Genomic DNA, 14,351 nt, shown 5'->3' on the forward strand with positions numbered 1-14,351 from the left:
ACGACACTATCGTGAGACCTCACTCACGCCAGAGACTGCTTGCGCTTAGGCTTGCTCCCGTCCATGTCGCTCTCCACGCTCATGATCGAGCTAGCCGCGCTGACTGATCGCGAGTTGGGCGGCCTGGAAAGAGTCGACGCCCGGCCCGGTGCCGTCGGTGACGAGCCCGCGGACGAAGCGAGGTCGCCGTTCGAGCCCTTCACCTTAAGGTGCGCTTTCCGGAGGAAGTCCGACATGGCGGGCGGATGACAAAGGAATTGGCTATCGGGCGGGTTAATAAGGGGGATTGATCGAGCTGCGGATAGCTCTTTGTGTCGTCACAGGGTGATTTTCAGCGCTGATTGTGGTGTTGCTGCGCGATTTGACTAGTTATTTTGCTCGCTGCTGGCTCTGTGAGATGCCAAGCTGAACGCTGTCTGAAGGCTCTCGAGAGATAGATGTCATCCGCACCACAGCTGCAGCAGCTGGAACAGGGCGGGGCCCGAAGCTGAGCTAATATAAACGCCACCAATCTCGGACTTCCGCGGACCTCCGAAACAGTGAGGTCCGTGCGTGCATTCCAGCTCGACTCGCTCGCTCGCTCGGCCAAAAAGTCTGAGCCAGCTGCAGCTGCTTTGGATCTTCTCTACCTACACCTCACCGCTACAGCCAGTACGGCTCTCCTGCCATGTCGGACCTCGCAGACGTTCTCAAAATATCCATCTTGGGGAATGAATCCATACACTGTGGATTCCACCTCCTCCCTTACATCTTCCATACGATCCTCACTACCCTCCCCTCCTCGACCTACGTCTTGATCACCGACACGAACCTCTCCCGCCTCTACCTCTCCGATATCACCGCGGCGTTTGAGGAGAATGCCAAGAAGGCAGGAAGCAAGGCGCGATTCTTGGTCCATGAGGTACAGCCTGGAGAGGGGGCGAAGTGCCGGAAGGTGAAGGAGGAGATTGAGGATTGGATGTTGGACGAGAAGTGCACGAGGGATACTGTGATCTTGGCTTTTGGAGGGGGTGTCATTGGGGACTTGACTGGCTTCATTGCTGCTACTTTGTAAGCTTTACAGTCCGTTCTCTAGTTGATGTGTATTAAGCTCATACCACTAGCATGCGAGGCGTCAAGTTTGTCCAAATACCGACGACTCTGCTCGCGATGGTCGACTCGGCGGTCGGAGGGAAGACAGCCGTCGATACTCCACACGGCAAGAACCTCATCGGGGCTTTCTGGCAGCCTGCATACATCTTTGCCGATCTGGCATTTTTGACTACGCTGCCGCCAAGGGAGGTGTCGAACGGCATGGCCGAAGTCGTCAAGGTGAGCTGCCCCGCCCATGATTTGTGCCGCGTATGGTCGTAGCTGACACTGTAGACCGCGGCTATCTGGAAAGATGACGACTTTGCCCTCCTCGAGTCCAACGCCGACGCCATCAGCACCGCTGCGTCCACTCGTCTCTCCGCCGGATCCACCCTCGGCCGGTTCGAGAGCGACCGCACGGAACCCCAATCCCTCCTACTCCGCGTCGTCACCGGCTCCATCTATGTCAAAGCCCACATCGTGACCATCGACGAGCGTGAAACCGGTCTGCGCAACCTGGTCAACTTCGGGCACACCATCGGGCACGCTATCGAAGCCGTTCTCACCCCTCAGATGCTGCACGGCGAATGCGTCTCGGTCGGCATCATTCTCGAGGCTGAAGTCGCGCGTCAGCTCGGCGTGCTCAGCCAAGTCGCTGTCGGACGTCTCACGCGCGCATTGAAGGCGTACAACCTCCCCGTCTCCCTCTCGGACCCCCGGATCACCGCCATCCCCGCATCCTCTCAATTATCGGTGGACCGTCTCTTGGATATCATGAAGATTGACAAGAAGAACTCCGGGCCGGCCAAGAAGATTGTGCTGTTGTCGAGGGTAGGGAAGACGTACGAGGAGAAGGCGTCGGTGGTGCAGGATGATGTGATCAGGAAGGTGCTGTGCGAGGCGGCAACGGTGATTTCGGGCATCCCGACCAAGTCGCCCATCACGATGGCTACTCCGGGAAGTAAGAGTATCTCCAATCGTGCGCTGGTGCTCGCCGCGCTGGGCAAGGGGGTCTGCAGGGTGCGGAATCTCCTGCACTCGGACGATACGGCGGTCATGATGAATGCTTTGGCCGAACTTAAGGTGAGCTACACAGATCCTGTCTCATCGGTGATCAGTCTCATCGGTGACCAGCACTTTAAGCTGACAATCTAGGGTGCCAAGTTCTCATGGGAGGACGGAGGCGACACTATCGTCGTCGAAGGCGGTGAAGGCTCACTCACCGTCCCCGAAAAGGGCCGGCACCTCTACCTCGGCAACGCAGGAACCGCCGCCCGCTTCCTTACTACCGTCTGCACCATCGTCAATCGCACCTCCCCTTCCACCTCCAATACCATCATCACCGGTAACGCCCGGATGAAGCAGCGTCCGATCGGCCCCCTCGTCGACGCACTGAGCGAGAACGGCGCCTCGCTCTCCTACCTCGAAGGCGCCAACTGCCTTCCCCTCGAGATCGGCGCCAACGGTCTTCGGGGCGGTCACATCCGTCTCGCCGCCTCAGTCTCGAGTCAATACGTCTCGTCCATCCTCCTCTGCGCGCCCTACGCTCAGAGCGAGATCAAGCTTGAATTGACCGGCGGACAAGTCATCTCGCAGCCGTACATCGACATGACCATCGCCATGATGGCTGAATTCGGCATCGACGTCGTCCGTCAAAAAGGAGCCAATGGGGAGTTGCTGGATGTGTACAATATTCCCAAGGGGGTGTACACTAGCCCAGCGACGTACAATGTCGAATCCGATGCGTCGTCCGCTACTTACCCGCTCGCTATTGCAGCTATTACCGGGACGACATGTACCATCTCCAATATCGGCTCGTCTTCCCTCCAGGGCGATGCGCGGTTCGCCAAGGAAGTCCTGGAGCCAATGGGGTGCCAGGTCGAGCAGACTGCGACAGCGACGACTGTCACGGGTCCGCCACTCGGTCAACTCCGGGCGCTCGGTAATGTCGACATGGAGCCCATGACGGACGCTTTCTTGACTGCCTCGGTGTTGGCGGCTATTGCGACGCTCCCTCCGCTCGCCGGAAGAGAGGTCGAGGGGCTCAAGAAGGAGGGGAGCAGGATTTATGGGATTGCGAATCAGCGGGTGAAGGAGTGTAATCGGATCAAGGCGATGAGGGAGGAATTGGGTGAGCTAGCAGAGATTCGTCGAATGGGCCTGAAGCTGACTCTGCAGCTAAATTCGGCGTCGAGACGGACGAGTTTGACGATGGTATCATCATCTTTGGCAAACCCCTCGACCAGCTGAAACGCGGAGCCAGCATCCACTGCTATGACGACCATCGGGTCGCCATGGCATTCGCAGTACTCAGCAGTGTGGTGGAGAAGACGGTCATTGAGGAGAAGCGATGTGTCGAGAAGACATGGCCGAACTTTTGGGACGACCTCCAGAACAAGGTAAGCTCCAACGCCGGGACGGTGCCGAGTATCGGCTGATTAGCAGATCGGGATCAACGTCGAGGGAGTCGAGCTGGAGCAAAACCACGCTTCCACGTCCGCTCACCCCATGTCCAACGGTACCTCCTCCACCTCGCAGCACCCCCTCTTCCTGATTGGTATGCGCGGCGCCGGCAAGACCTATATCGGGCGCATGGCCGCCCAAGCTCTCGGTGGCGAGTTTACCGACGCCGACGACGTCTTTGCCGAACGTACCAAGCTGTCCGTCTCGGACTTTGTGGCGCAAAACGACTGGGCCGAGTTCCGGCGTGTCGAGCGCGAGATCCTCGCGGACATGATGGCCGAGAAACAGGGCAACCACGTCATTGCCCTCGGCGGCGGCGTGGTCGAGACGCCCGAAGCTCGCGAGTTGCTCTCGCAGCACGTCAAGAGCGGGGGTCGAGTCGTGTACGTCACGAGGGAGCTGGAGGAGATTGAGGGATACCTCGACTCTATCGGATCGACCGCTACTCGTCCTAAATGGGGAGAAGACTTTTCCGCCGTCTTTGCGCGCAGATCGCCCTGGTACGCCGCGTGCTCGAGCCACGAGTTTTACAATACCCTCGAACCCCTCGCGGGGCAGAGTCAGGCGGAGCATCACCACGCTATGCGAGCGGAATGCGAGCGGTTCTTCCGCTTCATCAGCGGTCTGATAACCAATCGGCCGGATCTGTCATCGGGGCGCCCGACGAGCTTCCTCTCCCTTACATTTGCGGATATCCGGCCGGCGCTGGCGCAGATGGAGGAGTTGACGGAAGGAGCGGATGCGGTGGAATTGCGGGTGGACCTTTTATCGAAGGATGGAAAGGCGCCATCTACCCCCGGTCTCCCATCTCCCGCATACGTCGCCAAGCAGCTCTCGACGCTTCGGCTGGTCACTCCCCTCCCGATCGTCTTTTCCGTCCGGACCAAGGAACAAGGCGGCTGGGCGTCCAGTACCGACGACAAGGCGTACCTCGAGATGGTCCGTCTCGGTCTCCGCTCGGCGTGCGAGTACGTCGACCTCGAGATGGCCTGGCCGGGCGCCTTGCTCGAGGCGGTCCAGAAGGAGAAGGGCGGGAGTGCAATCATTGCGTCCTGGCATGATTGGACGGGCAAGATGAAGTGGGACGGATCCCTCGTTAGTGACAAGTACGCCCAGTGCGCCAAGTACGGAGACGTCGTCAAGATCGTCGGGACGGCGCAGTCTGTTGTCGACAACATGGCGCTCGCCCAATTTGTCGCTAGCAAGGAAGCCAACGGAAAGCCATTCCTCGCTATCAATATGGGCGGCCACGGTCAGCTCTCCCGGATCCTCAACCCCGTCCTGACACCCGTCACCCACTCGGCCCTCCCCTCCCGCGCGGCTCCGGGGCAACTCACCAACCGGGAAGTCCTCTCTGGCCGACACCTCATGGGTCTCCTCCCAGCCAAAAAGTTCTACCTCTTCGGCAAGCCCATCGCACAGTCCGTCTCCCCCTTACTCCACAATACCGGCTTCACCACAATCGGCCTACCGTACGAGTACGGTCGGTACGAGACGGATCAGACGGACGACGAGGTCCGGCGAATCATCTCTTCGCCAGACTTTGGAGGCGCGAGCGTGACGATCCCGCTCAAGCTCCAAATCATGGACTTGCTCGATTCCGTCTCGGACGACGCCAAGGTTATCGGCGCGGTCAATACCATCATCCCCACTTCGGATTCGGTTGGCGGCACGACCAAGCTACACGGGGATAACACCGACTGGCAAGCTATTCGAGAGGCGGCGCAGGCCGGTCTGGCCGGAACCCAAGTGACAGGCCTCGTCATTGGCGCAGGAGGAACCTGCCGGGCGGCCATTTACGCCTTGCACCAACTCGGCGCAACGTCCATCCTCCTCTTCAACCGGACGACCGCCAACGCCGAGTCGGTCGCTCAGTCCTTCCCTGCCGAGTATGGCATCACCGTCATCTCCTCGCTCGATACCCTCCCTGCCCAGCCCAACGTCGTCATCTCTACCGTACCCGGCGACTCCCTCTCCCTTTCCTCGGGCTCAGGCATCCCCCTCCCCAAGACCGTCCTTGGCGGACACGGCGGAGTAGCCATTGATTTGGCGTACAGACCGCACAAGACTGCATTGGTGCAGCTTGCGGAAGAGACGGAGGGGTGGACGGCGGTCACTGGGGTGGAGATTTTGTGTCTGCAGGGCTTTAGGCAGTTTGAGCTGTGGACGGGGAAGAAGGCGCCGGGGAGGAAGATGCGCGAGGCGGTCATGCAGGAGTACCTGAAAGCGTGAGCAGGGCGGAGGACGATCATGGGATGAAAGGAACGGGGTCAGTCGAAGTAGATCTGGGATAGAACAACTAATATGCATGGTATCTTTTCCGCGTACGCGAGGGGCTTGGATTGTCATGATGAGCCATCCGTAAAATTGATCTCAATGTCTCCAGATAGATGCCTCGACAGATAGGCTAGATAATATACATTTACTACATGATGCTCTGGGCCCATCTGCGAGCCCCTCTGCGGTCTGTTGGTATCCGCAACAACTCCCAATTCCGCCCGCCTTCTCCCTCACCCTTACACTCTCCCTTTTTCTCGCCTTATACGTTGTATCGCCCGCTCGATGGTCCGCCCCTGTCCGTAGCCTATACTAGTCAGCTTTGCTCACTTCTGCGCATGCCGAACAAGAAAGAACCCACCTGTAGAGCCGCCACTGACCCCTCGACCAACGTCCTCCTAATCTCCTCGACCGCCATCCTGACCTTACTCTCATCGTTACTCTCAATGAGCAAATGCAATTTCGGCTCATTCCCAATTTTCGGATCCTCCCCTGGCGGGTAATACACGCCCCTCATCGTGACACTCGCCCCCGAAATCTCATTCAACAGCGTCATCTGCTCCTTGTTCGTCACCTTCCACCGCGCCTTTTGAGGATAGTCATTGATGGGGAAGACGGCGTGCCAGTCGGTCGCATCGGGGTCTTTGGGCTTCATGCGCGTCATCTCCGCAATAGCCGCCGAGGACACATCCGTCTTTTGCTCCTGGATAGATTTGTGGAGCTGGGCGACGACCCGAGCGAGACGCGAGGCATCCACCGTCCGGCCCTCGGCTTTGGCCTTTTCGATGGCCGCGAGGGTTTGCGCAGGGAGAGCGGCGAGGCTGTTTTTGCCAGAATTGCCAGAGACGGTGAAGAGGGCGGGGTTGAAGAGTCGGTCCGGGGCAGGTCCGTTGATAATGTCGACGTGGATCTCGGTGAAGGTATAGTCCGACTCGTTGCGCATGTCCCGCTCGGCCGGCTTGAACTGGTTGGTCGTCTCCTTAGGTTTGTAGGGGATGACGGCGCCTTCGCGGGAAGAGAGGGAGAGCGCTTCCGACGTGTCGCCGTACGTGTGCTTTTCCGCCTTGTCCTTCTCTTCCCGCTTCTTGTCGAGACGGTCCAGACCCTTTCCGGCGAAACCAGAGCGGACAGCCTTGGCCCGGCCATCCTTGATCTTGGCGAGGAAGCCTGGAGTGTCAGCTAATACGCCCAGACAATCATCCGGTGTGGACAACTCACCATCCGACATATCCTTGAGCTCCTTTGGCACAAACGCATTACTCGCCTCCAGCGCCCGTAGTATATCCACCGCATACCGCTCCTGTTCCGGCGTGATGAACGTGACGCACACGCCTGTATTCCCCGCCCGCCCCGTCCTTCCCGCCCGATGCACGTAATCCTCCAGATGATTCGGGCAATCATAGTTGATCACCAACCTCAACTGGGGCACATCCAGTCCTCGTGCAGCCACCGACGTCGCAACGACAATAGGGATATCGCCCGATTTGAAGTTCCGGATGGCATCTTCCCGATCGACCTGCTCTTTCCCGCCGTGCAAGGACGAGCAGACATACCCCCTCTGCAGTAGATCGCGGAAGAGGTCGTCTGCCCATTCTTGCCGATCGACAAAGATGAGGGCGCGGAAGTCTTCCCCGGGCGGACAGTTGTTGCTCATCTCCCCGAGAATCTCGAGGAGACGAGTAAACTTGGTGTCTTGGTCCCGGACCTCGACCCGCTGGTCGATCTCCGCCGCGACGACCGAGCGACCACCAACGGTGATCTCCAGAGGTTTGGTCAGGATCTTGCGGGCAAGACCTTCCATGGTCTTGGGGAACGTGGCAGAGAAGAGCACCTTTTGGGCGTTCGGCCGGATCTGGTTGTAGATCTTCATGATCTGCGGCTCGAAGCCCATGTCAAACATCCGGTCCGCCTCGTCAAGCACGAGATAGGTGCACCGACGGAGATTGGTGATCCGACCATTGTTGTGGGTGAGGAGGTCGATGAGACGTCCGGGGGTGCAGACGACAATATCCGCTCCGCGCTTCATGTTGGCGATATCTTCGCTAATAGATACACCGCCGACACAGCATGCGACCTTCGGGAAATCAGCTTGGTCTCGTCGATGAGATGGCAGACCTACCCGTAGCCGCATAGCCTTCAAGAACGACTTGGCCTCCTTGTAGATCTGCAACGCCAGCTCCCTAGTAGGTCCGACAACGACGGCGATAGGACCCTCGAGTCCCGTACTCGGCCGCTGATCCTTGACGTGCCGGAACAGCGGGAGGAGGAAGGCGATGGTCTTTCCAGATCCCGTCTTGGCGATCCCGATGACGTCCCGTCCGCTCATGATGGCCGGTATCGCCTGTGCCTGAATAGCGGTAGGCTTCTCCCATTTGTGCGCCTGGATGACATCCAGGCACGCCATAGGCAACCCGAGCGCACCCCACCGCTGGACGGGGCGGGGCGCGTCGATCCCTCGGATCTTGATACCGTCCATCTCGAGCCGCATGAGCTCCGCCTCCTCCTCGGTCAGGTCGAGCACCTCGGCCGAGGCAGAGTAGAAGTTCTTGCGGAAGGGTTCGTAGTCGATCTTAGAGTGGTCCGGGGGTGGAAGATCCTTCTTTCTGGTCTTGGCCGCCGCCTCGGCCAACATCGCCTCCTGCTTCTCGAGCGAGTCCCCGTCCTTGACCTCCTTGACCGGCTCGTCATCCTCTGACTCTGGATCGATCGCCGCCAGTCCCGCCCGCTTCGCATCCGCCTGGTCGACATTGCTCTTCTCCTTGTTCAAGCTCTTCATGTACGCCTCCAGCTCGTCCTCCTCTTCTTCCTCCTCTTCCACCGCGTCCACCTCCATCTTCTCTTCTTTCACTCCCGTCCGACGCTCCATCTCTGCATCAATATCCATCCCATTCTCCTTGAGTTCCACCTTGACAGCCCCTACTCCGGCGTCCTCATCCGCAAAGTCCTCACCGACCAGTCCCTCCTCGACCGCCTCACCAGACTGGACCTCCGGGTTAATGTCCGGCAATCCCTCGATCCGGATGAGCTTCCGTTCCGGTGCGTCCTCGTCATCGAGCTCGGAAATCGTACGTTTTAGATGAGATCCGCCGATATTGCCGCCGAGTTTGATTTTACCCATGGCGCCCATCTGCAGTGCAGCTTGCGGTTTGGCGGGTGCAGGGGCATTTCGAGGGGGTATTGGCGGTTGACCTGTACACCATATTGAGCTTGGACGTTCCGTGTAAAGACGAGAGTACGCAGACTCACCGTTGCTCGGGCCATTTCTGCCCAGTACAGCCGGCTCGGGCGTAGCGCTCTTTCCCTTCTTCTCCAGCTCTCTCTGCTTCTTCCACGCCTCTAGCCGTTCCTTCTTCAGCCTCTGCTTTTCCTCCTCCGACTTGGCCGCTGAAGAGCCATTGGAAGAGTCAAAGCCCATCCGAATAGGGTTGGCAGCGGGAGCAGCGACCGGGTCGCGCGAGATAGACCGGCTCCTATCTCTAGGTTCGGACGGACCTCTCCTTGGAGAGTCACGCCCATTCCTGTCCCTCTCATCTCGCGGTCTACGCTCCCTGCTTCTGCTCCGGCTCCTATGACGTTCGTCCCGCCGCCTTGGGGGTTCATCATACCGCCCTCCGCGGTCTTTATCCCTATATCGCTCCTCCTCATACCTCCCTTTCCCCCTATCCCTATCCCTGTCGCGGTCTCCATCTCGGCGGTCCCGGTCCCGATAGTCGCGGTCACGATCGCGATCGCGGTGCTCTCGCTCGTCAGGTCGCCTCGAACTCGTAGTCTCACGGGACGGCTTGTCATACCTTGGAGAAGCAGGGCTGTAGTCTCTGTCCCGGTCTCGCTCCCGCTCTCGGTCTCGGTGGCTGCTTTTGTGCGACCTCCGAGGTTCGGGTGAGCGTGAGCGGGTCATCCTGATAAGATGTAGGTAGACTTCAAGAAGAGAAAGGTCAAGGTAGAGTGGCAATATATTGGCTGGCTGCAGCGAGAAAGTCAACGGTCAGAAGACCATCCCTTCCTAGGCTTTTATTTCATCCCTCCACTTTGTTTGCACTCCACCTCCTGCCAAAGACAGCCATCTCTGAGCTGTTCCATCTACCATCTACATCGACACTATGACTACTCTCAACCCCTCGCACAACCCCTTCCGCACCCCCACAGACAAACACGCTCAGGCAGTGCACGAACCCTCTTCATCCTCCGGAAAGCACGCAAAAGCGTCATTCCCGGATGACCTCCCGGCGCAGTCCGATGCAGAATCGGACGACTCGGATCTCGGTGTAGATGTCTCGAGGGCAGAGAAAAGGGGCAGGAAGGCGGGCAGGCAGAGGATACAGAGGGGGATGGTCCCAGTGCCGGATCTGCGGTTTGAGCAGGTGAGCTTTGGTGGATACCCTGGAGAACGCTGGGGTCGAGCGCCAGCTGATGTGATAGTCGTATCTCCTATCCATCAGACCGTTCATCACGCCTAGACCGACCCGCAAGGATGTAGCAGAACGAGGACAGGTGGAGGAGAATGAAGCGTCGGGGTCTCTGGTTACCAGTACCGAGTCTGACGAGGTGTTCCACTGGGGGCGGGAGGTGGACGTGGACTGGCGGAATGCGGCCTGGGTGACGATCCGGGATCAGGTGAGTATCAGGTCTTACATACTTACTCGTGGCTTTTTCCATGGAAAGCCTTGCGCTGACTCCGCAGATCCTTTCCCCTCTCGGTCAGGGAGCCCTTTGGGGTGTCTTCGGTATCTTCCTCGCCTACTCCTCTTCAGCAGTCCGCGCTGCTCTCTACCCCCCATCACACATCCGCAAAGGACGAGTAACGGGCGGTCGGGGCGGGTCTATCAGCCAGTCGGGCGGAGGCTCGGCTGTAGGATCGACGGAAAAGGGAGGGTGGTGGAGGAAGTTTGTGGGGAGTTGGGCGGGAGCTGTGGAGACTGCTGCTGCATAGGCTAGAGTATATCACGACAGCGGTGTCGAAAGCTGCAACATGGCATCAAGTGGCTCGCCTGACGCTACTCACACTCCTGATCACCTCATTGATGATATCTACATACCGTCTGACCGCCATGGGCATGGACATCGAAGCTAAGCCGAGCTAAGCCAAGTGATGATGGTGGATCAAGGATCCCAGAGACCGTCTCGCTTTCAAAGAATGCATTCGCAACAGAAATTACTGCAACATGTCCAGTCATGCCGGACTTCTGGCCCACCTCGCAAGCCTTTCTCACAGACCCTTCTCCGGGACTTGCGCCAGCGCTCGACGGAAATCCAACACCTTGCTAGCGCTCGCCAGTGTCCTGTTGACGGCAGACCACGCAGACAGCTCTTTGCTGCTCTTGTCCAGCGAAGTGACGTACCACTCCATCCCCTCTGTGGTGGCCATGTGAGTCTTAATTGGCATGTAGTCCCCAGACCCCAACTCCAGGGCTTCGAGAAGATATCCGTGCGCCTTCTTGAACGTGGTCTGGAGCTCCACGTCTGTGCTCGGCGTCATTACTTTCATGATGTGCTGGATTTGGGAGAGGTACTCAGAAGAGTGGCTCTCACTCACCCCTTTGATCTCTCGATCGATGTCCGAAAGCTCGGTCGAATTGAACATGTGTGCGGACATGATCGAAGGGAAGTGTAGGCAACAGGGCGGTATGTAAGGGGAGATGGTTCCTGGTGGCGATATGTCAAGTAGGGTGTGAATGGAAAAAGAGCGAAAGACCAACAAGGCCGTCTACTTGTCGCCCGCTGATTAGAGGATAAAGGACAGTACAAATTGCGCAATAAGCCAGACTGTTGACTGGAGCCAATCAGCCCAGCTCACTCAGGGGGCGAAGAGACAAAGGATTTACAAAGGTCCATGCCGCGCACGGTCATTGACACTGTCAGACCGCCAACATACAATGAGCTGAGATTTTGCTCTCGTCGAAGCAGAAGGAACATAGCTACAGGTAAGCCAAGCAAGTGACAGGATCACCGCTCTGATAACGAGTGCCGTATCTTGCTAGCACCGAGAGGACAGGTGGAAGAGAAGGAAGCATCAGGATCTCTGGTCACTAGCACTGAGTCCGATGAGGTGTTCCACTGGGGAAGGGAAGTGGACGTGGACTGGCGGAATGCGGCCTGGGTGACGATCCGGGATCAGGTGAGTATCAGGTCTTACATACTTACTCGTGGCTTTTTCCATGGAAAGCCTTGCGCTGACTCCGCAGATCCTCTCCCCTCTCGGCCAGGGAGCCCTCTGGGGTGTCTTCGGTATCTTCCTCGCCTACTCCTCTTCAGCAGTCCGCACTGCTCTTTACTCTCCATCGCACATTCGCAAGGGACGAATGACAGGCGGTCCGGGCGGGTCAATCAGTCAGTCAGGCGGAGGCTCTGCTGTGGGATCGAAGTAGAAGGGAGGTTGGTGGAGGAAGTTTGTGGGAAGTTGGGCGGGAGCGGTGGGGACTGCTGCTGCAAAGTCAAATCTAGCTTGTGACCGGTATCGAGTGGGCATGAGCGGGATACTGATGAGTGATACTGACAGCTGTGTACTGATTCATCTACGGCATGACGAAACAAGATTGACACTGATGTATCCGATATGGAGGATGATCGCTCATGTGAGCTTGTCGCGGAGGTATCTCAAGGAAGCTTGCGCTTGCGTCGCAAGGCATGACAGTAGACAGGAGTGCATGTCGCAGGCAAACGGATACGGAAGGTCGAGGCGGAACGTTCAGTCAGCGTCTGCAACCCGAAGAGAATCCTCCGCCGCGCTATTTTTCGCCTCACCCCTCTCCGCCGCACTCGACCCAGCCATGCTCATCTTCGCCCACTTTTCCGCAAGCGTCTGGGTGACAGCCGAGAATGCCGCCACTTCCTCGCGGTTCACGGCCAGGAATCCGGCATATTTCTGCATCGTATCGCTGATCTTCGACGGGGTCGACCTGTCCGATTCGTTTTCGACCCAATCGCTGGTGTCTTTGGCTTTGCCATCCGCTTCGATCAATAGGAATCGGTGGTATAAGCTCGTCTTGCGGAAGATGGACTTGACGTGCTCAATTCCCTTCGCCTGTTTCATGCTCTCTCGAATCTCGCAGAGTCCGGTCTTGCACTGGAAGTCCTCGCTCCCCTCGAGGGACGGTAGCTGGGTTTCGTCGAAGACAGCAGACATGTCTGATTGGTATGTAGGTAAGTAGCTCGATCCAGTAGGGTGTATGAGAGTCAGACGCTGGGAGGAGGATGTGCAGGAAGAGTGAGCAGAATGAAGAGGGGATGCGGAAAGTGATGACCCTTGAGGTGAGTTGACGAGTCCCCCTCTGCCGCTCGCTCACAGGACAAAGGGGCCCGCGCATTATAGTCATCGCCGTCAGGGGACGAAGGATCAAAGGATACGCACAGAAGAAGCAAGCCATGTGATAGTCATTGCTGCCAGGGGCGACCCACCAAAGCGTGCACAAGCGCATGTGGTAAAGACAACGTGCCGTAGAGTGGCCTGTCCACGACAGATCAGATAGCCAAGTATCTGAGTGGTTCGGGGACCTTCACAGCTAACACCTGCAGTGAACTTAGCTCACTTTCACACTTTCCCTCCGACAATGCAACAATGTCTGCTGGTTCACGACATCGCGATATCGTCTAGTGACGGTCTTGTCCACGCTATGAGGCGCGAAGCGGGTCGAACAACTCATCGTCCTCTGTGAGAGACTTCACCTTCCTTCTCCTCAAGCCTCCTCGCAATCAGGTTGTACATCTTCTGGACCGCTTGCGATCTCCCGCCGTCCTCACTGTCCTCGACTGACAGGTCTGTTTGCTCCATGAGGGATTCGGAAGCGGGTTGTGCCGATAGGTTGGATTTCTGTGTCTCGGCTCGTACCTTGGAGAGGAGGTCTCTGGCTGAGCCGAGGGTCTGCCTGACGCCCTCAACTGTAGACGCCCAGGCCATCTTGTAATTAAGGGCGTTGATGTCAGGGTGCTTATGTGCCATCTCATCAAATCTCTGAATCTCGTTGCTTGTGAACATCCAGGTGGACATGTCGTGGTGATATACCGATATCGGCGCCGGGGAACGGTGATGTCTGTTTTGTGAAGTCTGATGGTGATTGCTGTAGCGATGCGCGACAGTGCGTGAGAGTTCGCGGAGGAAAGTGCAAGAAGGGGATCCACCTGATAAATCGATAAGAGGCACTTGAGAGGACTGCGGATGGCGACAAGTGATATCTGGGAGAGCGGAAAGGGGGACACGTATCTTATGGGCCTAGCACCTTACGCACTCCCTGCCGTGGCGTGCGAGACCCTATCAGAATGTGAACAAAGGACGAGCTCAATCTATATCAGGGGTCGATATTACAAAAGATATTCTCCTAGATCGTCTCATGGCACCGCTGCTATGTGCAAGTGAGCATGGCCTCAGAGATCTCAACACGGCGAGGCGGGGCAGCGTGCGACAATAAGCCGTTGTGGAGTATATCGAGAATGGCCAGCGATGACTAACGTAGCTGACTATCGGCCTCGGAAGTCAAGTGGCAAGTCATGCATGTGTCCTGAGTGAAAGCTGATGGTAATTTGGACAGACAAGATCGCATACGGCG

At 57.8% G+C, this 14,351-nt stretch overlaps 4 protein-coding genes across 4 annotated transcripts; 2 read left to right on the forward strand and 2 right to left on the reverse strand.

Annotated features, from left to right (window-relative positions):
* Positions 1-667: 667 nt before the first annotated feature.
* On the forward strand, positions 668-5,766 carry MKK02DRAFT_23391 (putative aromatic amino acid family biosynthesis-related protein; the record flags this gene model as incomplete). The annotated part of the gene is made up of 6 exons (XM_053086726.1): positions 668-1,050; positions 1,104-1,311; positions 1,366-2,154; positions 2,227-3,202; positions 3,250-3,470; positions 3,517-5,766. 6 exons carry the CDS (start codon positions 668-670, stop codon positions 5,764-5,766), a joined length of 4,827 nt encoding a protein of 1,608 aa, XP_052948163.1.
* A 307-nt stretch (positions 5,767-6,073) lies between these two features.
* Positions 6,074-9,226, reverse strand: MKK02DRAFT_42774 (putative pre-mRNA splicing factor; the record flags this gene model as incomplete). Its single annotated transcript, XM_053092154.1, has 5 exons — positions 6,074-6,118; positions 6,173-6,978; positions 7,030-7,885; positions 7,931-9,000; positions 9,058-9,226. 5 exons carry the CDS (start codon positions 9,224-9,226, stop codon positions 6,074-6,076), a joined length of 2,946 nt encoding a protein of 981 aa, XP_052948164.1.
* Positions 9,227-9,911: 685 nt separating this feature from the next.
* On the forward strand, positions 9,912-10,741 carry MKK02DRAFT_22364 (uncharacterized protein; the record flags this gene model as incomplete). The annotated part of the gene is made up of 3 exons (XM_053086553.1): positions 9,912-10,206; positions 10,292-10,425; positions 10,493-10,741. The coding sequence occupies 3 exons, from the start codon at positions 9,912-9,914 to the stop codon at positions 10,739-10,741; spliced, it is 678 nt and encodes a 225-aa protein (XP_052948165.1).
* A 1,755-nt stretch (positions 10,742-12,496) lies between these two features.
* MKK02DRAFT_31830 (uncharacterized protein) lies at positions 12,497-13,795 on the reverse strand (the record flags this gene model as incomplete). Its single annotated transcript, XM_053088382.1, has 4 exons — positions 12,497-13,053; positions 13,207-13,317; positions 13,338-13,370; positions 13,474-13,795. 4 exons carry the CDS (start codon positions 13,793-13,795, stop codon positions 12,497-12,499), a joined length of 1,023 nt encoding a protein of 340 aa, XP_052948166.1.
* Positions 13,796-14,351: the final 556 nt, after the last annotated feature.

The sequence above is a fragment of the Dioszegia hungarica genome (genome assembly GCF_025882075.1).
Source record: "Dioszegia hungarica strain PDD-24b-2 chromosome Unknown MKK02contig_6, whole genome shotgun sequence".
In the NCBI taxonomy this organism is placed as follows: Eukaryota; Fungi; Basidiomycota; class Tremellomycetes; order Tremellales; family Bulleribasidiaceae; genus Dioszegia; species Dioszegia hungarica.